Source organism: Argiope bruennichi, chromosome 9, assembly GCF_947563725.1.
Source record: "Argiope bruennichi chromosome 9, qqArgBrue1.1, whole genome shotgun sequence".
In the NCBI taxonomy this organism is placed as follows: domain Eukaryota; kingdom Metazoa; phylum Arthropoda; class Arachnida; order Araneae; family Araneidae; genus Argiope; species Argiope bruennichi.
This window is the reverse complement of record NC_079159.1, coordinates 102,445,990-102,473,080: the sequence shown is the minus strand read 5'-3', so window position 1 is coordinate 102,473,080 and position 27,091 is coordinate 102,445,990. Positions and strand designations below refer to the sequence as shown.

Below are 27,091 nucleotides of genomic sequence, written 5' to 3'. Positions count from 1 at the left end.
GCATGTTTTGAAGAAAAACTCATTTTATGATTTCAGTTTTTTTTCTCAAAATCATTATAAGGATTATAAAAATTTCTTAAAATTTAATTAAAAAAAAACTATGACAAAATAAGTTTTCTATTTCACTTATTTTCTGGTATGCTAGTTCTGAAATTTTGTATGCTTATGTGTTCTAAATGACAATACGCTATTTTAATATCACCAGAACTCAATTAGCAGTTAATATATAAATTTAATTGAATTTTTATTCTTTCTTTATTGTTTTCTCAGTTTTAAAGAAAGAGTGGCAAATTTCAAATCGCCTTTATACATTGATCCTTTTTCTAACTTAAAAGAATCCTAATCATCATATAAACACAAAACTATAAAATCATATTCTTAGTTATGTAATAAATAAGGAATTCATTATTGATGAATACAAATGAAATGTAATTTATTACAATGCAAATAAAATTTTAAATTATAATCTTGAATTCACATTTTATACACATATAACTTTATCTGAAATATCTTCTCCTCAGCTTTTCTTTATATAACTCTGCATCCATCTCTCTAAAGTGAGTATCTTCTGTACACTCTAAAATAACTTTTTGCATGAATCGAATTTCTTTTTTTAATTCATCTTGAAATTCCCTCTGCATCGATCTTATTACCTATAAATAAAACAATATGTTAATTTGTTATAATTATATTATTGGATGTTAAAATTTAGCAGAATTTAAACAAACAAAAAAAATGGAATTTATAAAGCAAAATTAATTCAATTTGATGAGAGCAAACAACAGGTTATCTAGTGCCAATATGAATTTAAACTAAGAAACTAGATTTTAGGTTATGAAGTTATTAAACATATTTCTATAGAAAAAAATATTATATAAAAATCATAAACTGAGTAATACTTTTAATCAAAAAGTAATCATAAAAATCATTATATTAAAAGGGACCTCTATAATACATACATATATTTGACTTATATATGAATAACATCATGATTCATCTTTGTGCCAACGTATTTTACTTTTACAGACTTTTATTTAACTTGATTTGTTTTATGGTTCAAAAGATGGTATCTAGTAATAATTTTTTTTTTCATTTATATCCTGCAATATTAGAGTTCTGAAATTTTGTACATTAGTATGTACTCAATTACAATATACTTTTTTAATAACTCCAAAATTCAATTAGAAATTAATATAATTAACTTTCGATTAAATATAAGTAGAACCAACATGTTTCCATAATATTTATAACAAAAAATTATAAATTAAAGACAAAAAGCAGAAAATAATTTAAACGAAAAATCTTCATCATACACAAAAAAAAATATTTCTAAAAATTACTTTTACACTTTTTTTTATATATCTCTTACTTTCCATATATTAAATGCTTTACTACTTGGGCACACTAATATAAATTAAATTAGCAACTCAAAAGTTTTGAAAAGTATGCAATAAAGCAATTTAATTTTGTAAAAAATTTGCAAAAGCTTTAAATATTTTAACACATTTTAATATAAAAGAAATGCCAAATTAAATCAATTAGAAAAAGGTTCACTCTCTGTTTTTTCAAAAGCTCAGTTTAGGAGGTATTCTGATGCATAGTTAACTTCATGACATATTTCTTTATTTAATGCCACGTTTTTTTATAGATTCAAAACCTCAACCAAAACTTTCTCTAGAACCTGATAATAAGATATGCATATTAAAATAATTTTACTTGTTCTTGAGCCTTTACTTGCACTTCCTTGTCTTTCTTTTCAGTTGATATTGCCTCAGAAAGCATTGCAAATTGTGTTTGATATCTAGAATGGAGTTAAAGGAAAAAATTGCCATAATATAAAATTGGATTAATACAAAATAAAAAATATATATAACTTTTTAAAATCATCAGTAAGCAATTTATTCATTTGTTAATGAATAAAAATTAATACACTAAACTTCACAAACATAATTTTACAATGTAAATGTAAAAAGAGTAATATGCCTAAATTATGATTATTTAATTATTTACTGATATTGGAGTCATATTTACACTTTATATAAATATATTCCATTATTAATGGAGTAAAGAGTATAGAAGAAATAGTATCGAAGAATTATAGAAAAAAATTTATCCATAATATTATATACCAGAATAATATATATATATCTTCCATCTACTGACTGAAAGCATTCATAGATTTTATGGAGAAAGAATTCTGATCACTTTGAAATTACTGTCATCAATGCTAACGCTTATAAGAGTTGAATTGCTCTCTAAAAAGGTTGCCCTGTATGTATAACAAATATAGTTATCTAAAGGATAAAAATAATAATAAAAAAAATTTTTTAAAAATCTGATGGATTCACAGTAATTTAGACAATCCTTACAAATTGCTTCCAGAACTATTTTGATTGTTCTCTCAACAAATAAGGGAATCTAAAATGTTGGAAAATAGTCTTGTACTGTACTGTATTTTGCCATATTCTGAGCATTCTTGATTCAATGATTCATGCAAATTCAGCAGTGCTGATCTAAATTCTCCCAATTCATTTTTTTAAAGATTCTATAAAGAGAGAACTTTTCTCGTTTTAAAATAATCTAGTCTTCAAACTAATCTATAAAATCTTCATATATTTGGACATTTAGTTTAATGTTTTATTCAATTCCGATGTATTTGCTTAGAATTTTCTACCAGAGATTCTTCCAATCCCATTTTTTTTTTTTTTTGGTTTTTCCTATCACCATTATCTTTACAACCATCGAAACCATTCTTGCAAGTTGTATTTAATGCACCTGTTCATTGCAAGTTTTCAAAAGGAAATTATAATTTGTGATGCAGTATTCTTTGAAATAGAAATAATAATTTCAACAAAGACGCTTTTTTTGAACCACATGCTAAACGAAGAAAAATATTTACTTTTAATGATTGAAACAGATGTACTATGTTTTATATATCTGCTAAATCTTTCAAATACATGCTTTCTTAGTTCAGTTGTATCCAAGCAATAATTTAATGACATCAATTAAAAAAGAATTATCTATAATATTGAAGGAATCTGATTATGCATAAAAAATCAAGTTTGCATAAATAAAACAAAAAGTTATTTAGAATTATTTATGAAAAAGGATACAGATTTTCTAATGCATCAAGATATGCTAAATGTTGCTTTGCATCATTTTCCTCTGCTTCTTTTACTTCTTCACACAAATAATTAACTTGCTCTTTCTGTATATTCAAAGCATCCATAAAAATTTTCTCAAGAATCTATAAAAAAAATCAAATCATTATAAACACAAATAAATTAAGCAAATTCTAAATGAAAACATATAAAATACAGAAATAAAGACATTCCATCATTTTTTTCAAACTTTTTTATTTTTGCATTTTATTCAAATTAAATGCATATTTCATAATTAAAATTAAATATAGTTTTGAAAATGATATGTAAAGACAATGGATAAAAATGGATCAATGGACAATGGATTCCTTTAAAACTAATGATGAAATTTAGAAACCATGAAAAATTTATCACTCATTATGCAATGTATCAGTTGTAAATCTTAATGCAAAATGTCACATTTACCGTTAGAAGATGTGATACTTAATAAGCAGATAAATATATTTGTGAACAGAAATTTCAGATAAATTTCCATGTCATTTTGAATGACATTTTCTTCTTGCTGTGCTTTATTGTATGCTAACAGATGAAAAAATTAATAGCTTATACAATACAAGGATTTTAAATGTAAGATTAGTTTTTAAAAACTATTTCCTTCAAATTACAAATGACCATCTCCAGCTATGATTCCATAGTTAAAAATTCGTCATGCAGTGGATGTTTCCATGCAGAAATTTCTCTTAAAATAAAAATGGAGCAATTCAGTTTTGTTTCTGTGCACGGAAATTTTCCAAGTTTTCTCAGATATTGAAATTTTTATCCTAACCAGGGCTAAAGAGTCACTTAAAATCTTTTATTAAAAAATTCTTCCTTTAACTTCTAAAACTTGCAGTAAACAATTATGTTAATCACATAATTATCCAAAATTTCCAAAAATGGTAGTGATAAAACTACAAATCAATGTGCTGAGTAAGGCTAATTTTAAAGAAACCTGATTAAAAAAAAACAAAAAAACTGTATATGAGACTTTAACTTAATGATGGGGAAGTTTAATGAGCCTGTCGGGAAAAAATATATTAAATAAGTTTTAGAATTATCATAACATTTTTTTATTCAAGATAATTGAAATATAAAATATGAATTATTCAATCATTATTAAATATTTCCGGCATAAGAATTTGAAAATCATAAAATCTTTCAAAATTCTAATACTTAAGTGTCAACGCTTACATTTAAAAAGAGGATTAACATTTTACTTACAAATATTACACTTATTTTTAGTACATAAAATTATATAAAGTGCATAATAAGAAATATGCATAAAAATTTTTAAAAAATCACCACAGTTTGTATTAATTATTGAAGCAACAAATTAGAGTAGTATATTTCAAACTTACCTGTTCTTCTGTAAAATTTCTTTTCTGCATTTTCTTTCTCATTTCTGTATGAAATTCGTCACAATATTGTTTCATCTTAGCAGACTGCAATCTTGCATCTCTTAAACGATATTTTATTTTATTTTCATACTTTCTGTTATCTCTTAATTCTCTCTGAAAGATTAACAGAATTGTTACTATTACATTAAACTCAAATAATTAAACTTAGAATATTACATTTTTACTGATCTTATGGCAATAAAAAAGAATCACGTTAAAAAAATTTGTCTGAAATTACATATTATTAACTTGATTATTATTATTTAATGAACCAAAGTTTTTATTTATTATTTAATGTACTTATGATTAAAGAATTATAATATTATAATAATTATCCTTTAATAATTATTATTATAATTTCTTATTATTTAATGAACAAAAAGCTTTTTAAATGAGAAATAAAACTATGAAAATCTATTTTGGAATCAAAAATGGAGACAAAATTAAATCTTATTGTACTGATTACAAAAATTTTATGAATCAAATTTGAGATTAAAAAAAAATACCTAAAAATTCAAAGATTAAATTTTAGAATTGTGGCTAAATTAACTGATTTTATTGTAGATATAGCTTCTTTTTTTAGAGTTTAAATTTTATACCATCACAGTGATGGCTACTAAAATCGAGGGCATAGTATTTTTTTGTCTCCTACTTTAATGAAGTGCTATTTCATATTTGCGGCTTCTGTTAAAGGTGTGAACAGAGAATCTTTATCTCCACCTGCCCTTCATCCTAAATATCTAGAAATTCAAGTAAAAAAATTAAAAGACAGAATAATCTAATGGATTCAAAACCCAATTTTCCAAAATGTCTGCCAGAAGTGAATCTAATTCATTTGCCATTTTTCTTACATTTGCATTAAAATTCTGGAAGTGGAATGCAGTTCACAAATTACCCTCATTGTCAAACCATGAGTCCGAAAATGCGAAAGTCTGTCACCCTAAAGCAGCTACATTAAATTAAAAATTCAGAACAAATATGATTATAACCATAAACAAAATAAAAACTTCTGCTAATTTTATTTATTTTAAAAATAGAAGATTAATAATCCCTTCAGGTCTATAATAAAATTTTAAAGATACAAACTCTATTCATTTTTATTAACTTTAATAGTCATATACATTGAGCATAATTGTCTTTATTATCATAGCAATCAATAAACTAAAATAAAAAAAAATTATTACATCAAAACTTCAAACGAAGTAAATAACTATTATTATCAGTAACTGGAATATAAAGATAATAATGAGTGAAGATATAATTCAGAAATAATTTAAAGAAATGGCTCACCAAATGCTGCTCTTCGAGGATATTTTTCTTTAATAGCTCAGATAGAAGGGCTTGACGTTTTGCAGCTTCTTCTGCCTAAACCAATGAAAATAATTGTCTCTGGATGTGATCACATGCATTATTGACTTTATCAAATATTTCTAAAAATTTTAAAATTTTCTTAAAGACATAAACATTTTTTTTTTTTTTTTTTTGTCTGGCAATGAAAATAATCATTACATTTTATTAGATTTAAAAGATCCTTAAAGCAAAATCTTTCACAAAATTTTGATATACGAAGAAATAAAAATATTTGTTTCAAAACTGAGCATAGTATATTTCTCTTAATCTATATTTATAAAAATGAATGACTGTTTGTTTGAACTTCAAACAATCCCATGCTTGTGACAAGTTTGAACAAATCTGACACATTCATTAGCATCTAGAGGAGCATTAGCACTAAGGAATGATATGCTAAAAAAAAGTTGCTATGCTCCTCTAAAAGGAGTGAAATAAAGGCAAAACACTTTGAAATTTTCTATTATCATAACTTGGAAACTTATCAGAACAGTTCAAACTTCTTCAAAGAGTTCCATTTTTGCTTTTATTTACCTTAAATATGCAAATGCTGTAAATTACCTTTAAATGCCAATGTTTCAAATTGATCCAATTTATTACACAGTTAAAAATGCAATTTATCTGAAAAGAATCTGTTTTCTATAAGGTAATCATCATTTAGGTATTAAAAATAAGTGAGTCATAAAACCTCTTAAAGAATTGAATATAAAAACTGTACAGTATAAAATATTTATATTTTTAATTTTTTTACATAAAAATATAAAGATAAACGAAAGCAGATACAGTAAATATATTAAGCATACAATTTAAATGCTTCAAATTAAAACCTTATCTTTCCCAAATTTAAATGGAATAAGAGTAATCTAAGTCCTATATAAATTTTATAAAACCCTGAACAGAAGTAGTATTTGCAGAGAACAAAATTAGACAAACTTTCAAAACAATTGCAGAAAGAAAAATCATACAGAAATAGTACCTGTAACTGAGATTTTGGTTTCTTTAAAAGACAGCTTTTCACTTGCTTATGTAACTTCAAAAGATGCTGTTGATATTTTTTTCTTATATGATTAATAATTTGAGGAGGTAGTTTAAGACCAGGAAATTCTTCAAAAAGCTCTTGAATAAACCCAGTTGGAATACTCCCTTCCATTTCATTTCCTGTAAAAATAAAATTTATAAATTAAAGTAATTTCTTTCAAATACATGAAAATTCAATTGATAAAAAGACATCTAAAAAAATATTTTTTTTAATAATAAAAAACAATAAATGTGTAATGATTCTCAGAACAGAATACTGATCCTGGAATAAAATTAAGGCTTTATTCTTGTATTAATATTGGCTTTCAAAGCTATCACAAGAGAGTTATCGGCAAAAGTTCCTTCACTTTCCAACCATTAGAGTGATATTTGCAAACAGTGCCCACTGCTTACCTAAATTATCTCCTCATTCCAATAGAAGAATTTTTTATCCATGAATGATGTGTATACACACCAGGTTCTAAATACATGGAAGATCTTTGAAGGCACTGCTTGATCTAAAATCTCCCAATTAAATCTAAGGCTATTTCTAAAATCTAATTTGTTCATTAGACAACATTATTCAAGCAGACAGCACAAAATGAAAATAATAATTCTATAAAAAAATAGCTATCCCATATATGGGGGAATCCTACTTTAAATCCCTACCACAAAGACAAAATTAAAGCCAACATCTCCTTTTCAAAATTTTACAATAGTGGGAGAATTTCTGATCTCAGACATATTTTGTGAGCTTACATGGTGGGTCTTTAGAAGTGTTACTTGAATTAAATATTCTCTAATTTAATTTTTTCTCTTTTTAATAATTTTTTTCTTTTAAAACAGATAATCAAGATTTTGAGAAGCCATTAAACTACTTCATTTAGGTACTAAGCATAAAATAAAAACAATGTATTTCGACAATAACATATAATACTAACATATAAAACATATAATACTAATTATAACACAGAATTATAATTATATTTATCATCAAATTCTTACTATCATTGAAGAAAAACAAATCAAGGTCATTTTAAGGAATTTCAAGGACCTTTTTTATAAAAATTCTAGCATCGATAAAATTGAATATTTTAGAAATAAAAATATAAATAACAAATTTAGATAAAATATTTTAATAATTAATGTTAAAATGCCCCATTACTTTTTTGTTTATTATTTCTAGATGCTTAAGTAAAAAGCATTATGAATATTTGTTGCACTTATCTTATAGTTAATAAACGAAAGATGTAAAATGAAAATAACAGATATGTAATTCAAAGTGGATTTTGAGATCACAAGCCCTTAAGTCGGCCACCACATGGCTACTACGAGGTGTAATTTCATACAAATTACAACTTAATGTTCACTTCACAAACACATTCTTACTTTACTTGAAACACACACACACATATATATATATATATATATATATATATATATATATATATATATATATATATATATATATATATATATATATATATATATATATATATATAATAAAATCACTAAAAAAAAATTCTCTAACCTCACTTTTGATCAAAATTTGGTAAAATAAAGGAATAAAAGCAAGAGAGAAATACAAATAACATTATTTACATTTAAAGAAATAAATTGATGCACTCAATGCACTCAAATAATTTAAATATACATTTTCATTTTGTTTGTTAAAGCAACAATTTCCAAAATTAATCTGTTCTGCTAGGCATTGGAAATTTCAATTCTTCTTTGCCTTTTCAATTAATTTGTAATATCTTTTTAAAATCCCCTTATTTATTTTAAATCTTTTAAATGAAGTTTAATGCATTTCTTTTTCTTTTCAGCACATTGGGATAGCAATATTTGCTTATGATTGTTTATGGCATATTTAGAGCTAATATATTTAATTTAATGTCTTGTGATTTAAAAATTCTCTACTCCATTGCACTTTTTCAATTAATCTAAAACAAAGCATTTTGCAACTTATATTTCTTTTTTAAGATTTTCAAATTCAATATAAATCTCCTTTCAACTATGATCTATTTGCAACTTATATGGTCTCAACTAGAATCTTAATTACCTCCCAAAATTTTTGATAAGACATTTGATCTTCTAAACATTTTATAAAGACTTATCAATTCAATATTTCAAACCCTTCGAATTTTACTGAATTGCAAGTCACATTATTCAAAAAATTGTTGCATTGTATTAAAATAGAATCATATTGCTTTTTCTTGAAATCATTTGTAATTCAATAGATTTAAAAAAAAAATGGCCTTCATCTTGTTGCAACAAAAATGGATTTGTTTGGTTATCTCTCTTGGATCTAAACAACCCACACTTCTAGAAAGCACATTATTGAGAGAAAACTAACTCAAAATTCTACAAATGAAAGTACATAAAAAACATGGATATTAATGTTTCAAATCTCTTAGCTACATTTTAAAATTTTATTTCAGGTTAATGAGTTTTTAAATGTTCTATTCTCAAAAAATCCTGTAATAATTTTACTGATATTGGCATTTAAATCTTTGCTTTGAAAAACTAAACTCAGAAACACTATTTGCAAGTCTTAGGCTTCTAAAATATTATTTTTCATAATGCTGTAAGTTTCTACATAATTAGTTAGTATCTTTTTCATATCATATGAAAAAAATGCTGAATTGTAGAATATAAAAAATGACTGGAAAATGACAAGAAAACTCTCAGTTAGGCAGGTAGAGACACATGTTTGCTACACTTTGAAACAAATGTAAATTATTTCTAGTCCAGGAAGCTTACACTTTTAAGTATTCTCAACATATTAACACCAGCATTTCATTGCTAATCAGCAGCAGTTTTATTCTCTAAACATCAGGTTTTGCAAAAATTTAGGTGTAGTTAATGGCCTCCATTTCACAAATTTTAAGTAGTTCTCCCTTCTTGTTGTGGAATCTTTGAATAAATAATACACATAAGATATCTGATGTTCAATATCCCATACTATTTTGCCATATCTAAATGAATTTTTGACAATATGTAGGTAACACTACACACATTTATTAACAATATTAAAAATTCTTTTTGCATCTAATAATTCAAAAAGTCAAAAAAAATTTTAATTAGATAAATTATCAAAATCCAATTCTTTTTCAAATCCAGTTTTTTTAATAGAATCATAAAGTTTTAAAATATCTTAATCTTTAAAATGACCTATAAAAGTTTAAGCCATGTATTTGATTTCCACCTCCTTGTTCTTTCCTTCCAAAACTGAAATTTGGAAGGCATTTAAGAAATCTATTTCTTAATTTACAAAAAATTGTTGGATACTTCATCAAACATTAAATTATATACATTAAAGGCAGTCAATTTGAATAAACCATGTCTAATATATAGAGTAACATGCTAAATCAGTTTTAAAAAGAATGTTTTGTTTGTCCACAGCAGAACTTTTTAGCAGTCTCGCTGTCTGAAATCATTTCTCAAAACAAGTTTGAAATCTTCTAACAAGAGTTATAGGAAAAAGAACTATTCATGCATTTCAAAGGTCATTTCAATTCTGTATCTAAGCCTTTTAAAGATGAATAGATGGCATAATAATATTATATCTAAGAGCAAAGTGTTGAAGATTCCTCAGCAGTTGTGGTGTAAATTTGTAAGCCCCCCCCTTCATATTTCCTTCCATCAAATTACACAGAGAGAAAAGTTTTATGATGACAGAATTCACAATTTTTTAATCTATCAGAATCACTCATTTTTTAATTCTAATGTGAAGAAGACCGTCCATGTTTAAAAATGAACTGAAGTGAACGGACTATTCACGAGCCTGCATGCTCTTGTTCCATAGATGTAAAATATGTTTTCATAACTAATTGTACATAAGTCTTGTATATAGCCGTGTTTTGTGTGTGAATTGATGAAAATATGTTGCGTCTAAATCAAATAAATGTTTTAAAATGCAAGTGACTCTATTTGCTGAAGTATTCTATCATCATTTGAGTAATTCACCAAATTAAAGAAGAAATCGGGTAGATTTAAAGGTCCTGATATATCGAAACACTTCTGAAACGAAAGCAGTTGTAACATCTAATTTAAATTAGCTGAATTTTCAAGCAAAAACATGGTGTAAACAATTAATTTTTCTACTTTCTCAAAACATATTGGATGTACTTATCTATTTTTCAAACACCTAATGAAAAATCAAGTATTTTCTGGGTCCCAAATTCAACAAATAAAATTCAAAAAGTTTTGAATATTTTTAAGGACTATGGGAACCCCAATCATGATTGACTAGTAGTATCTTTTACACTATGGATCTTGCTATCTTATCTATGAAATTTAGTTCATGCAATATTTAAGCATATCCTTACCTTCTTGTCTCTGATGAGTATGAGAAATAGGATTTTTATGACCACTTGTCCGTTTGAAAGATGTTTTTCTTATAGAACGACGTCTTAATGAGTGAGGTAGGAGAACTGTGTTACAAAAAATAAATACATAATAAAATATGGAATAAATAATCACAAACAAGAAGAATATCTTAATTAAATTAAATGTAATTAAAAATGATTTTTAATTAGGTTAAGCAAATGATTTAGAAAATCTTATAGCAATTATCTGCAGAACTTTTTTTTAACTTGGAATCTAATGAATTTTAATATTAAAAAAAATATTTATGAACATAAAGAAGTCAGATTAATCAGTTTTATATAATAAAAATACCACTGATAATAATAATTGCAAACTCTGTTCTAAAATAAATAAGAATTCCATTTTACTTTAAAAGTTTAAAGTGAATATATTAACTAGAATGCACAGTACTTACAAGATTTTTTGCAGGGAGTGAATGCTGCTTTCCTAATGGGTTTTTGTAACCTTTGAAGCTGCAGTCTTTTCTGAAAATTAAATATAATCTAATATACAAAATAAAACTTAAATGTATGATACTTCTTCTTTTTATAAATTAAATAAGAACTGGTTTCCAATCATTTTGCAGAACATTACATTTTGCTAGGCAAAATTTTAAAATGATTTTTGTACTATATATAAAAATATTAAGTTCAAATTTAATTAAAATTTTAATGTATTTTTCAAACACTGAAGTAAGAAAATTACTTACTAATCTAGAAGCTTGAGGATAATAGGAACTATTCTTTTCTAAAAGAACTCTGACCTTCTTTTCTAGATTTCTTTCAAATAATTCCTCTACCTCCTAAGTAAGCATACAAAGGAAGGGTATCACTTTATTAAAAATTTAGTTTAAAAAAAAAATTGTAAAATTAATATGAAAAATTTAAAAAATATATATTATTATCTAAAAATAATAAGATATAGTTTTTATAAGCACATTAAAATTTACTAAAGTATTAAATAAAAGATAATGATTAATAAAAAATAAACCTGAAATTTCTAAGAACAAATTTTGAAAAGATAACAAGTAAAAAAAAAGTAAGTAACTTAATATATTGCTATGTATTTTTACAGGATCAATAATATAAAACATGTCCTTAATAAAGAAATTTCAAAGGTGAGCTTAAATTATTTGAAAAAGTACAATAGATAAATGTTTGTTATTTGCTTTTAAAGAAAACTGATAATAAACCATTAGTTCCAATTTTATATAACGAATATTTAATATAGGATATTTTTTAAAAACTTATTGCATAAATAGTTTGTTTGTATTTCTTTAGACAAAAAAAGATTTAAAAAAATAAAATAGGAAAAAAATATTTGATTAACATAAAATTAGAAAAAAAATAAATTTTAAAAACAACTTCCAGAAATAATATGAAAGCATTAATATTATTTTATATTCTGGATTATTTAAAGTTTCCAAAGCAATTTAAAAAATTACTTTTGAAGTTTTCCATACTAAAAATATTCCAATAAAAAAACATCTTTTAAAAAAAAACCTTTTTTTAAGGAAGTGATAAAGTGGCAGAGGATATACAAATCTTATAAACTTGACAGAAAAATGAATAATTTTTTTTTTATTTTCTTACAATGAATTTCAATTACTTCCAACTATTAAATGAAACTGAAAAAGAACACGAACACAGCATGCATTAAAAATTGTATAAGTACAAAAAATTTAAAAACTGGATATTGTAACTCAGAATAAATATATCATAAACAAGAATAAGAACATTGTCTAAAAATTCATTAATAACTAAACTTATTTCCTTCATACTTGTTCTTTTTCTACAGACTGCTGTGTTCTTTTTTCATGTGGACATTTAGAAATTTTCCTTTTCAAATATCCAGGCTTAGAAGATAATTCTTTGTAATCTTTTAAATGTCTGAAAGAAAAAAAAAAAAAAAACAGAATTTATATCAAATCACATTAGATTAATAGCTTATTTGATTTTCACAATTTTTATCAGTAAACAAAAAACATATTCTCATATTCTTGAGAAACTAATTTAAATGTCACAAATCTAAAAACTGTAACAAATTACCAAAATCTAGTTAAAAGTCATAAAACTAATCAGCTGGCAAACCATTACTGACTAAATAAAAGTTATTATTAGACGTAATATGCTTTGCTTTTCATTAAAATGTAATTACTCTGTCATTATGCATATATAAAAAATAGTCTCTTACATAAAAGAGGAAAGATAAAAACATAAATTTAGATAAAGCACAATTAGATATAGTAACATAGATAATAAGCAAATACACATATTGAAAAATAACTCATTTTTTAAGAAAATTAAAAAAATTCAATTGCAGAATTTTTCAAAATTAATTAATATCGTAAACATAGTCGTTTGTTGAATGAACAGAAACCGGTTCAATTTTTTAAAGCAAACACGACTACTACTATTTTCAGTAATGAATTCAAAATTTACAAAAATAATTGCAATTACATAATGAGACTCAATTTGTTATTATTACTAATTCTTATAATTAACTACCTTGTGATATCTAATTATTTACTAAATAACATAAAATCAAATAATTTTATTGCTTCAAAGAACTTAAAATTATTAATTAAAACGGATGCAAGTATCAATTATAAATGAAATAAGAGAGGAAAGAAAAAAAAAGGCTTTTAAATATTTTTTGAATTAATTTATTATATTTATTGTCTAAATATCTCATTTCAGCAGTTTTTTTATCAGCACAAATACAGAAAACATATATTTTCAATAACAGGAAACATGCTTATCCATAAAGAAACAATATATATCAGATTATATACTTTCAAAGAAATTTTGGGACTAATTTGTCAAAATAACAATATTTAATTCAACATATAATTTTTTAATACAAATTGGTTCTGCTGTCAATAAATATATAAATCATTATATCCCTTCCCTGTAACTACAAATTCTACCAGCATGAAAGGAGTTGATAGATACAGATTCTGCAAATTTTAAATACCATGTGTTCTAAGCAGAAAGCTTATATCAATAATATGCATATTGTACAAAATTTTGTAGCCCTAAATTGTAAACATCTGAAATAAAGAAATATTGCTGATATTAGAAGCATGCAAGTAAGAGGAATACACGAAATCAAATGGTTATTAAAGCTTTGAGAAAAGTAACAGGTAGTTTAAGATTATTACATAAAAAAATTGATTCATCAAATAAATAATAATTTAGCAATTATTTAATAAAATCCAAAATAAATAAAGTAACATCATTTCAACATGAGTTTTTAAAACTGAATATTTAGTAACAGTAAAATCTGCTGTGAAACTTCATTACATAGCAGTTATTAAGCAGGCAGGAATAATTACAAAGGCAAGATAACTAGAGCACTTTCCAAATCAGAATAACTGTCTCTCTGAAATCGTGGCAAAAAGATCAAAACTTTTATATTGTGGGGGAAAAAAAAAACTTCATAAGTTACTTTCTTTTTCACAAATGAAATGAGTAGGTAGTGTCTTTTAGAGAATGTCACATAGGAAGTTATTTCAAAACAAATTTGGGATACAGATTGAATGCCATCTTACTGTCAACTCTATTCCAAATTTTTAAATCCTACATATAAAAAAAGTGAGATTCAGCTTTCTTAAATATTAAAATGTTTCTAGATGCATACTGCTCAGCAACGGATTGTAAAATCCACCGCACTTTTGCGCATGCGTAAGGATGGGTTTAATTCGTCAAAATAGGGATGAGAGGAAAGATGAAAGGAGGAGATGTTTACATTTACTAGTATCTAATAGGGGAAATTCAATATCAAAGGAAATATCGGGAATGCACACATCATTCCACGTTTCACCCCTTAATGAGATGGAGTTATTGAAATGTGGTCATATCAGAATCCGTTGACGAACAGTACCGAGTTTTGTCAGTGCCATTTGTTTAGTGTTACTACATACAATTTTAAAATTTATATCTTGATTATATATTATATTATTTATTATATTGTTACATATTGGATTATAATGCTACAGTGTAGACGATTTTTTTATCATTAAAATAGTTGAAATCCTATCTAAAATAGACAATAAGTTAATAAAAAAAATTTTTTCTTACCTATCCTGCTCAACTTTCTCAATCCGAAAATGAGGTTTATTTTCAGGTTTTGAAGATACTTGACTGTTGAATTGTTGCAGTATCTTTTTAGGATATGTGATATGATCAGTTTCCTATTGAAAATATTTGACAAGTTATTTTTATGCATCCATTTACAAAAGTATAGTTTTAAATAATGAACGAATAAAAGACAATGAAAAAAACAGACAATATAAAATTTTGATATCATTAAAAATAAATCATTATAAATCAAAATGAACTTACTCTTTGCTATAAACTATGAACTTATCATTTGCATTTGTTTAATGAATGAGTACAATTCATGCTTCTTTTTACATAAATTTTTAAATTATATCATCTAATATTTAAAATAGAAAGATAGCATAGCATAGCATATTTTTAATTGTAAAAAAACTTATATTAAAAAAACAGTATTCAAATTGATAATAATTCAGGAAATTAAGAAATTAAGGATAAATCATCTGGACAAATTTTAATAATTGAGCTTTACAAAATGAATATAATGCTACTTAAATTGATATAACACTACTTAATATTTTTATGTTTTATGAAATCATAATCAGCAGTTTAAAAATCACAGATAGTTTTTCCATCTTCATTATAGTTATTGTGTTGTTTAGTAAGAAGGAATTTGCTCTCAATTTAGATGTCCAATCATTTTACTTTTTAAAAGCTTTTTTAAGAGAAAGGGAAACAGTTTGTTTCTGCAAATCTCAAAAGTTATATCCTTAAAATGAGCAAAATCAATGGAAATACTAGAAATGAATTATTTGAAAAATAATTCTAATTTGTTGAAAATTTTTTAAATAAGAAAATTAAACTAAAACATAAAAAAAGGCTTAAATCAAGAAGCATTCAACCTATAAGAAGCAACAGTTGTTTAATAAATGAGACATGCATTATTTTACTAAAATTAATTTAGCAAACCTTAATTTATTTCTGTGCTTTCAAATAAATTTAAGAACTGGACTCAAACTTTAATGCTTAAATGTCAGATACGAAAAATTTCAAAAACATAATCAAACTATACAATTTACAAGCAGTTAACATTTTAATTTCCTAATCACTTTATATTTTGAGTCTGTGTGTAAATAATATTTGAATTCTCTTCATATCAGATACTCTTCTGAAGTAATGTTAATGATTAAATAGAACATATGCTCACTAATGCACATTTTATCTATGATACTATTTAACATTTAATGATGTGTGAGCATAATTCAATCTTTCCATCATGAGTGTGTAATATCAATAAATATTCTTTAGTGATAGATTATTTTCCTCTATGCATAAATCTAGTAAATAGATGCCAAAAATCATAAGAGTATCAGTTTTCATACAAAATCTCCTGTATTGTAACTATATGTAATGGAGAAATACATGAATGTGTACACCAAAGGGAACAGAAGAGTTAAGAAAATTCTTATTTAAAAATTATTTGAACAAGTGGGAAGAGTTTTCCCTATTTATTCTATAAAAATCTCACTGTAAAAAAATATTTTGAAAACCTAATCCTACATTCAAGCAGCATAATTCCAATATTACTTCAACATTAAAACTTATTAATCAATTTTCTCCAGATGATAAAACTTTTTCCATACAGTGATTTGTGATACTAATATGTGTGATAGAAAGAGGTCCCTTGCATCTTTCTATCACACATTTAGTTGAAATATTCATCAGTTTGGCATGTTAAAAGGAATATCCTGCAATTCTATAAAATATTTAAACACTATGTATCAGTATTGAATATTCTATAAAAATTTGTAAAGTTCCTGACAAATTCAAATAAATTTACAAAAATACAGAAAATTTTATTTAGTCACTACATTTTATGATTACATTTGTCAACCGATTCATGGGGAGGGAAGTGCAGCTTCTGTGAGTCAAAAGACTGGAGCACCAGGAGGTAGAAGACCAAAGAAACAAAGACTTATTGACCTTTTCAACTTATCGTGGAAGAAAGGACGCTTACCACAGGAATGGAAAAAGGCCATCATTATTCCAGTTAAAAAGCCTAACAAGAATTCTTCCTCCCCTGAGGATTTTAGACCAATAGCACTTACATGTACAACTAGCAAGGTTATGGAAAAAATTATCCTTATTCGACTACAATTCTTCCTAAACCAAAATAATCTTATGCCTTGTGAGCAGTATGGCTTTCGAAGGAGCCACAGTACCATTGACCAAGTTCTTTACTTTGCACAGACTATCAGAGATGCTCATAACCACAAGCCAACGCATCATACCGTGGCTGCTTTTTTAGATCTTACAAAAGCCTTCGATAGAGTTTGGAAACACAAATTAATCATTAAGCTGCATAATAGCTTTAACATCCGTGGAAATATTTTGGCTTGGATCACAGATTATCAACAACAGAGATCTATCAGGGTTAGGTCCAATAAGACACTTTCTAACAATTTTCATCTTAGCCAAGGTGTCCCACAGGGTACAGTGCTTAGTCCAACACTATTCTCTTTGTTTTTAGCAGGTGCAGAAAAAGTTATCTCTTTTGGAACTCGCATTGGTATGTTTGCTGATGACATTGCGCTTTGGAGCTCTGGATTCGATATAAACCTTCTAGAGATCAAACTCAATGAGCCTTTGAAGGCCTTGTCCGAGTTTGCTGCAGAACTTAAACTCAAATTTAATCCTGCCAAATCAATTACCACCTTTTTTACAACCAATAAACACTTATACAACTACAAACCAAAATTGATGCTTGAAAATCAAGAACTTGCATATGAAAAACACCCAAAGTATTTAGGATTTGTTTCGGATTCTGAACTTACAAGTAATAAGCACATTGATTACATAGTCTCAAAAGCAAGAAAGCGATTAAACATCCTTAAATATATTGCAGGTAGAGATTGGGGAGCTGATGCGACTACCCTTAGAACTACCTATCTAGCTATCATCAGACCTTTACTTGAATATGGATTCCCAGTTTATTGCTGTGCCTCCGTTTCCAACTTGAAGAAACTTGAACAGGTTCAGCTGAGTGCAGCTCGTATAATAACTGGTCTGAAACGAAGTTGCCCCTCAGACATTGTCCTTTATGAAGCCGACCTTAAACCTCTCCATGTTAGAAGGCATGCTAACCTTATCAAATATTTCAACAAACTTTCCAGTTATGGCATTCAAAACAACACTTCAAAATACCTAAGAAATTGGACTAACCTCCAGAGACTCAAGAAAAATAGTCCCTTTAGTCAAGTCTTGTCTCAGAATATAATTCCTAAAAATGTAGAGCCACATTCTCTTCTCTCCTGTATGAATCCTACTGAAGAACTTACCAGGGTTCACTTTCATTTCAACCTCCCTGTTCCCATTAATAAAAAGGAAAATGCGTCAGAATACCTCAGACAATTGGCCTTGGAAGTCATTAATAAAATACCTAAATGTGACATTAAATTGTATACTGACGGCAGCAAAATCGACAATTCTGCAGGTAGTGGCATCTATATTGTAACTCCTCAGTCTAGTTTTTCTCTATGTCAGCGAAATCCAGACTTCTGTTCCGTTTTTAGAAGCAAACTTTTAGCAATCGATGAGGGACTTAAGAAAATTTTACACGAAAATAATTATAAGAACCTTTGGATTCTTACTGATAGCCGCAGCTCAATGGAACACCTTAACAATTGGACCTATGTTGGAGATAAAGCAAGTTTGTCTATTCTTCAGAAGTTGAAGCTGATTTCACTTCAACATGATATTCATTTCCAGTGGATCCCATCTCATGTGGATCTACTTGGTAACGAAATAGCAGACAGGCTTGCAAAGAAAGGAAGCAGCCTAGCGACTTCCTCTTCTGCTGAGCTCACACACTTAGAACTATTCTCTCAGGCGAAATTCCTAAATAAGAAGAATTGGATGGTTCCCCCTACTCATGATTGGTATAGAGCCAATAAGCCGGGGCAGTCCTTAAATCTTCCTTGTGATAGAAAAACCAACACTTGCCTGTTGCACCTTGCCAGTGGCCACATTAAATGTCTTTTCTTTTCTCAGGGTGAAAAGTTTTACCCTCTTTGCCCGAAATGCTGCCAGCATCAGGCCTCTGCTGAACATATTCTGGACTGTCTAGGATTTCATTGGGGAGAAATTTATTCTTCTCCCTTCCTCGTTTTTGACTTTCTTCTTGTCAACGGATTTTTGGATTTGGTCTGACTACGTCAGACCATGGAGATTAGCAACAACAACATGATTACATTTTGCAATAAATGAGACAGTCCTACTTATAATTCATTTCGTATTAGCTCAAATTCATGTACATGAATGATTTTCTAAGAGGGGAAAATTCCTTAATAGTACATGCAGGTTTAAGATTAAACAAATAAGAAATGTGGGGTAAGAGGGATAATATCTGTATTAAAATAGAAGAAAATTTTAAGGAGACCATAACTGCTGCTTCATTTACACAGATATTAAACAGAATTCTTTTTTTCACAGTTTACAACAATAGAAGAAAGTAACATAATTAAATATCTTATAAAAGAAGGAAAATGATTTGAATTTCAGGGCAATAATGAAATCTATTGTTTGAAATTAGGCAAAAAAGTATTTTTAAAAAATTGCTGAAATACAAAAAAAAAAAAATTGCCTGTTTATTTAATTGGTAATTTTAAAATGGAGTAAAATTTATTTTGGAGTAATATTTTCAAAGGTTTTTATAAGGAATAAACAAATAAATAAAATTAAGCTTAGTTGATTAAAATTTTAATCAAAGTTTCTTTTTTTAAAAAATTGTTCTGAGTTGTGCTTTTCCATCCTCCATATATATTTATATGCCAAATTTGGTAGTGGTAGGTCAAGTGATTGAGCCAATAGAGCACAAACACAAATTCATCCTTATTATTAAGATAACAAATAAAATCATTTTTAACCACAAAATTTTAAAATTCCTAGCATTTCTATAAGACACACAGAAAAGTCTTCAAGTTACAAGTGACTGATATAATTTAATACTCACTTCAACTACATGATTCTTTTGAAAAATTGCTTCAGATTTTTCAATGTCAGTTACATTTGAGGGGGAAGAATAGGATGCAGAGCCGCTACTGATTGGGTAATCAGTTGTTAAATCCTTTTCCTGAGTAAAGTGATCTTTAACACCTGTACAGAACATATACAGAATTATTAAAGCAAATAAATTTTCAATTGAAACAAACAAATCAAAAACAAAGTGCAAAATATAAGACTTCAGAGTATTCTTAAGTCAGTGGTGCAGTAGCATAATTAATCTGATGCAGCAAATTTTCACTATATTTTTTCTCATTTATAAGATAACATTTTTATTTGTAACCCATCACTGCTATCCATTAAGGTTAAATCTTGCTCTAATACATTATATTATATATATATATATTTATATATATATATATATATATATATATATATATATATATATATATATATATATATATATATATATATATATATATATATATATATATATATATATATATATATATATATATATATATATATATATATATATATATATATATAACTTCTGATTTGTTAAAAGGCAGTATAACTTCAAAATCCAGTCATGTTTTCAATTTATCCTAAGAAAAAAATTAACATATAAAATTTAGAAAGAAGTTTTTTATTAGTCAAAGATAATCATATTCCTTCATCAAATTTAATTCTAATCTGTCTAATAAATCAAAATCTGAATTTTTAAATTATTTAAATTAATGTTTCAAAATAAGGCTATAAAATAATGTTCAGGTGATGAAGACAATAATTAGACTGACATCCTCCACTTCATAGTTAAATACTGCATTAATGGGTAGCATTTATACCAGATGAGTTTAATAAGAATCACACAATTGGTGGGTGTTCAGTGGAATAAGAAATTACTGATATTGGACTTGAAACTATCACCAACATACCACAATACCTCTCAGAAGTTAAAATAAATCTAACTGAAATATAATTAAATTGAAATAAAGTATGAATACTTTAAGTAAACTCCTATTTTAGCTAAAATATCAAAAAAATTAAATGTCTTTTTAAAAAAAAATTAATAAAAGCATTACAGCATTCTATATTGCTTTTACTTACTGGTTTTAGTTGATTTCTTTGATCCTCGTTCAGAGGGACTAGAAATTGAAAATTTGGAATTTGTGGAAAGAGTAAGAGAACCAGAAGTACTAATAGAAGTTTCTTCACTTCCACCATCCTAATTTAAAATAAACAACGAAAAAGTATTTTAAAAAATAATCAAATTAAATAATCCAAAAAAATATTCAAATCTCATATTAAATAATTTTAATTTTAGTATCCTAGGGAAATTAACCACTGACACCTTTGAAGTTTTGCTATATAAAAATGTTAATAAGTACATAAAAAAATAATCTTTTAAAATAGACTTGTTACATCATAGCATCTTTGGTAAATAGATGCATCTAACAATCCTATAATACTATCATGAGTTAATAATTAAATGCTTACAGAAATGGCCAAACTCATATAATTCCCATTAAAATAAGACTTTTTACATCTATTTTGTATGAATCATAACAATAATTTATTAATAAAAGTAATTATCAAAAAACTCAAATAAATTAACTATGTATAATAATTTTTAAGATAAGCACAATTACGTATACAATTCTTATCTTTGATTTAGTCACAACTTAGTATTATCAGCAAAGATAAATTTATTTACTATTCCAAAATTGGACTTGTAAATCATTTAAACCTCTCATCGTTCTTAGGTTTTCCCCCCTCATTCCCTTATTCATCCTTATAGTGAGTTCTTATTTTAGAAATGCATAGATCCTATTATTTTATGTTATTATCAAATAAATATCCTGATAATTACAATTTTTTCTACTTTCCTTTTCTTATTTTTGCTTTTGGTTGAAAAAGGTGACACAATATTGACCTAGATTAATTCTTACATTTTAAAAATTATAAAAATACTGATATTTTTAGAAAATTCACTATAAAAAGTAGATAGAAAAAAATTCACCAATTTTTTAAATTTATTTTTTATAGATATTTATCTATAATTTTAAATATTTCTTTTCATCTTAATATGAAAAAGATTCAGAAATCAACAAAATATTGCATAAAAATATAAGATTTGATAATAAAGGAAAAATTTATTACAGAAATGCCATTTGAAGAATGTTTAGAAGATTTTGATTCTACTTTTAGGATGGGTGCCTTTTTTCTACAAATTTTCCTTTTAAGACTGCTTCCTAAAAATAAAAAAAATAAATTATATTTCATATATAGTAAGAAAAAAATAGATATGTAATACATTTCAAATGTAATTTGTTAAATTAAATATAATTTTGCAATTTGCACAGTAAAAAAATTCAAAAAAATTACAGAAGTTATTTGCAAATAAAGAAATAGAAAATAAAATTTCAATTAATAAACAAGAGTATTTTAAATAATATGATATATCACACATATAATATTATTTAAAACATACATAAACTTTCAGATAAATATCAGTTTGAACAGTGACCATATAAATATAAATTTAAAAAAACTTACTTCTACTTCCTAGTTTGTCTTTCTTTATTTTCAGATGCAACGTTATGCCTTCTAATACTTCTAAAAGATTGCAAATAGCAACTAAATTACCAGCAACTACATCCTCCCCTGTGATGTGGGACAGAGATATTCCCAAAATATCCAAAGATAGAGTGTCTATGACAGCCTGCACATTATGAGCTTCTTCTTCTTTGGTTGTACAAACTAATAAATCTATAAAAATAATTAAATATTATTCAATGACAAAGTTATTACTTTTGTATATCATATCTAAAAAACATTTAAGTCACAACAAGTGGATGAATGAAAGAAAAATACTTTGGCATACATCAAATAATCTTTCCTTTTAAATGAAATAACAATAGGAAGGTATCAGATCTTGGTAAGTTTAACATACATGTGACACACATAAAAGGCAAATATTTGAGAGAATGGATTTAGTAGTCAATAGCCTTCACGTGCAAAGATCTACCATAGAAATTCCATTTAATAATTAGAAAAATGCACCACTGAATTTGTGGAATTTTTTTAGGAATTGAAAAGTTTAAAAAAAAAAAAGTTTACTCTAAAATAAATATAATTTATATTAGAACAAAGGGATTCAAAAAGAGTTAAAGTCTTATCAAATAATATAATAACACATAATTCTGCATTTTCAGTTCTAGTGATGATCTTGTTATTATATAAAACTGCTAAACAAAGGCGAACCAAAGAATTTCCTTTGCAAATAACTGTTTTTCAAGAGATTAAAATAAAATTACATGAATAAAATTGATAAAAATAAGTTTGTAAAAGATTTCAATATTGATAAGCATAGCAAAGCAAATACAAAGTGCTTAGCTGAGCACTAAAAATTTTGTCATAAAAGTAAATTAACCCTTTAAAGGACCATTTTTTTTCTAGTCATATTATGTTAAAATAATTTTAGGCTTGAAATTAGAATAAGAAAAGGGATTCATTTAGCTTATTAGATAAATTTAATTTGATTAATTAATTCCTTAATTTGGTTAATTAATAATTAAGTAACAAATCAAGACACATCATTTTGTGTAAAATAAAGAACTAAAGCATCTGTGTTTCTAAAAAAATTTGTCAGAACTTATGCCAACCTGCATAAATTCATACAAAGATTGATAAATTTGGTGGGAAACATACTTCCCATGGCCCTAGAAAGGGTTAAAAAACAGGAATATGCTTCAATCTATTTTTAAATAACTAAAGGTACATTTTAATGAATCTCTCTCTAAATCACTTATTAAATTATTCTTTTTTTTTTTTCTATTTCTTTTTTTTTAGAGCAAATAATTTATTCATCAAACATGAGAGGCAATTGAACAAACAGTAAAATGATAATTCAAGATATTAAAGAAGAGACAAATTACTTCAATAGGGAAATAAAAAATTTAATCAATTAATAGTGCAAGAGCAGAAAGCAAAGGCAAAGACTGTATTTCTATATATAACAGCTTAAAAAATTAATCAACTTTTTATACTATATTATATCTATTAAAATTACTTTCAAGATCAATTTACAACCAGAAAGAAGACAGAATAGCAAAAAAAAAAAAAAAAAAGTATTTGAATAACAGAAAAAAATGCATCAAAAAAGAAGGATTGATGAATCAATGGAATGTACCTATTATCTAGTCAAAATAGTAAGTCAAAACATACAAAGAAATCAAAGAAAATTTTATGTATTGCATAGCTTTAAATGCAAAACAATTTATCAGATACATGTAGAAAAGTATAAATTAACAACAATTATCTTGTAAATCATTAGTATATAATATAATGGTTAATATCTGTCTTTTTATAATCATAAATAACAGTCATTTCATTAATTAATATAAATTTTCATTCAATTTAAACAGAATCACACATAATGTAAAGATGCATAAAGTGAAGAAATAAATCTTATTAATGTGCCAAACAGTTAACTCTCATCTCTATTGATTCTGTCATTAGAGAAGTTTTATTGTTATTATAGTAAAAGTTTATTTAACTTGCCTTCATTTTTTAAAATCAGATTAAAATGAAAAATATTAAGAAATACCTTGAATAGGGTGATTTGTAATGCTTTCAAACAGCAATACTATTAAATCACTGTTGATATCTCTAAGACACTGTACTCGAGGACATGGTCTTTTGCAATACAAGATTAATTTATTAGCTAAATGTAGACATTCTGAAAGAAGAAAAAACAAAAAAAACATTAAAAATGAAATAAATTGAAATTTAATTTTCTTTTCCACTTTTTTTATATTTATTTAAGCATTTTAGAGCATCAATATTAAAGCAAAAAAATATTTAAATAAGGTAATTAAAAAAGAATTTAATCAGCTAAAAAATGCTGATAATAATTGTATTAAATCATGGCATTTTCATTGAAAAAATCTGGTGTCTTATTAACCATAAGTTGTTGTTTTTTCTCCAATTAAGTAGATACAACTGCGAGAATAACATCTTTACAACATTCAAATATCCATATTTTTTTAATTCTTTTCATTAAATTTTTAATAAGCATAATTCCTTTCTAGATTAATACTAACATAATTGACTAAAGACATACTTAACAATTAGATATATTTTTTTAATTCTTTAAAAAAAAACATTATTCTTGAAAAGGAAATTATTATATAGTTAGAATTACATGTTACAAAATGTTAAAAACAATTGTATATTATCAATTTAGAATCTAAACAAGAAAATGAAATCAGATGGACTTTATAATACTACTGAAAAGAAGCTAAAGTTTCAAAGCATTATCAAAATCTAAAAGTTTAATTGAAATAATAATTACTATTTCAACAGAAAAAAAAAATCCTGATGTAATGAATCTTTTTTTATCCATTTTTGATAACATTAAGAGCTTAACAATGAATAAATGGCACTTTAATCATTTAAGTATTTGAAATGATTTGTTATAAACTTTTTTCTATAAAATTGAAGTTTAAGAGCCTAATATTGAATAATATTCATAACATTATATTATATTCAATATTAGGCTCTTAATGTTAAATGCCTAATATTGAATATAATATGTAATGTGCTCTTAATGCCTAATATTGAATATAATATAATGTTATGAATATTATTCAATATTAGGCTCTTAAACTTCAATTTTATAGAAAAAAGTTTATAACAAATCATTTCAAATACTTAAATGATTAAAGTGTCATTTATTTTTAAATCAAGCATTAAATAAAAATTAGTACAGAAGTTCATGGTAGCTAATAAATTATGAATGAAAGAGAGGGGGAAAAGAAGCTCATTAAGGCCAAAAAAGCAGACTTCATAAATCTAATACTACTATTTGGAAGCATTTAAATTTAGAATATTGGAAGAAATAATCAATATTCATATAAGTCACTCTTCACTAGCCTAAAAAAATAATCACGTAGACACATAAAATAATATTTAATTTTTTAAAGGCACATACAAATAATGTATAGAGAAAAGGCTATAAAAAATTAATTATTTACTTTCTTCTAAAGAATTTGACGAATCATAAAAATCACTGTGGGACATTTTAATATAATTTTATAGGCATTAAACAATTACATAGCCCGTCCTTTTTTTACATCTACATTATTTGAATATCACATTTTTGATATTTACTAAAAAAAATTTTAATGCATTATAAACCACATAATTCTGACTCGTACCGTACCGCGGATATTTTTAAATCGTTTGTTTATTTATGTTTGTTTGACAGTTGCAGTTAAAGTGGTTTACACTATGCTTTTTAAATTTAAAATAAGAAATAAATTAAGAAAATATCGAATTGTAATTGTAAAATCATGTGCCCCGATATGAGCCATATTGTGTTCAAATCAAAGTTTATAGACTCCAAAACTCCAAATTCAACAAATATTGAATGAATTAAAAAAACTTTTTACTCGAATGGGTCCACTGTACCTCTGATAGACTTTTCTTAAGCATTAAACCCACTTTGAACCAGTCTTATGCCTAAGCTCGAAAACAATTAGAAAAAGACAACATTTTCATCACTAATAAGGACAGCAAAGTGAAAATACTTTCTTCAAACCCTTTTCAACTCTTCAATCATTTATCAAACAGGTGGTTATTGGGTGCATGAATATCAGTAATATAATGCATATTCATCAACCTAATTATCACGATACCTTACGATATCTGCTCAATATTGTTTGCATTTCTAAATATAATTTCGATATTT

General features: G+C 25.6%; 1 protein-coding gene across 1 annotated transcript; it reads right to left on the bottom strand.

Moving 5' to 3' along the window:
• Positions 1-416: 416 nt before the first annotated feature.
• Positions 417-26,587, bottom strand: LOC129984221 (centrosomal protein of 95 kDa-like). Its single transcript, XM_056094046.1, has 17 exons — positions 26,376-26,587; positions 24,947-25,078; positions 22,894-23,106; positions 22,498-22,589; positions 21,445-21,562; positions 20,345-20,487; positions 15,355-15,467; positions 13,053-13,161; positions 11,982-12,074; positions 11,688-11,757; positions 11,233-11,337; positions 6,861-7,042; positions 5,828-5,902; positions 4,499-4,651; positions 3,114-3,247; positions 1,717-1,801; positions 417-653 (listed from the first exon to the last, which is right to left on the bottom strand). Exons 1-17 carry the CDS (start codon positions 26,419-26,421, stop codon positions 498-500), a joined length of 2,019 nt encoding a protein of 672 aa, XP_055950021.1. The 5' UTR covers positions 26,422-26,587; the 3' UTR covers positions 417-497.
• Between the last annotated feature and the right edge of the window lie 504 nt (positions 26,588-27,091).

Coding starts and splice junctions, on each gene's coding strand:
- LOC129984221 (XM_056094046.1), bottom strand. CDS start 26,421: ATGTCCCACAGTGATTTTTATGATTCGTCAAATTCTTTAGAAGAAA. Junction 5,903..6,860: donor AACCAAAATCTCAGTTACAG/GTACTATTTCTG, acceptor TCATTGGTTTAG/GCAGAAGAAGCTGCAAAACG. Junction 654..1,716: donor AAGTAAAGGCTCAAGAACAA/GTAAAATTATTT, acceptor TTTTATTTATAG/GTAATAAGATCGATGCAGAG.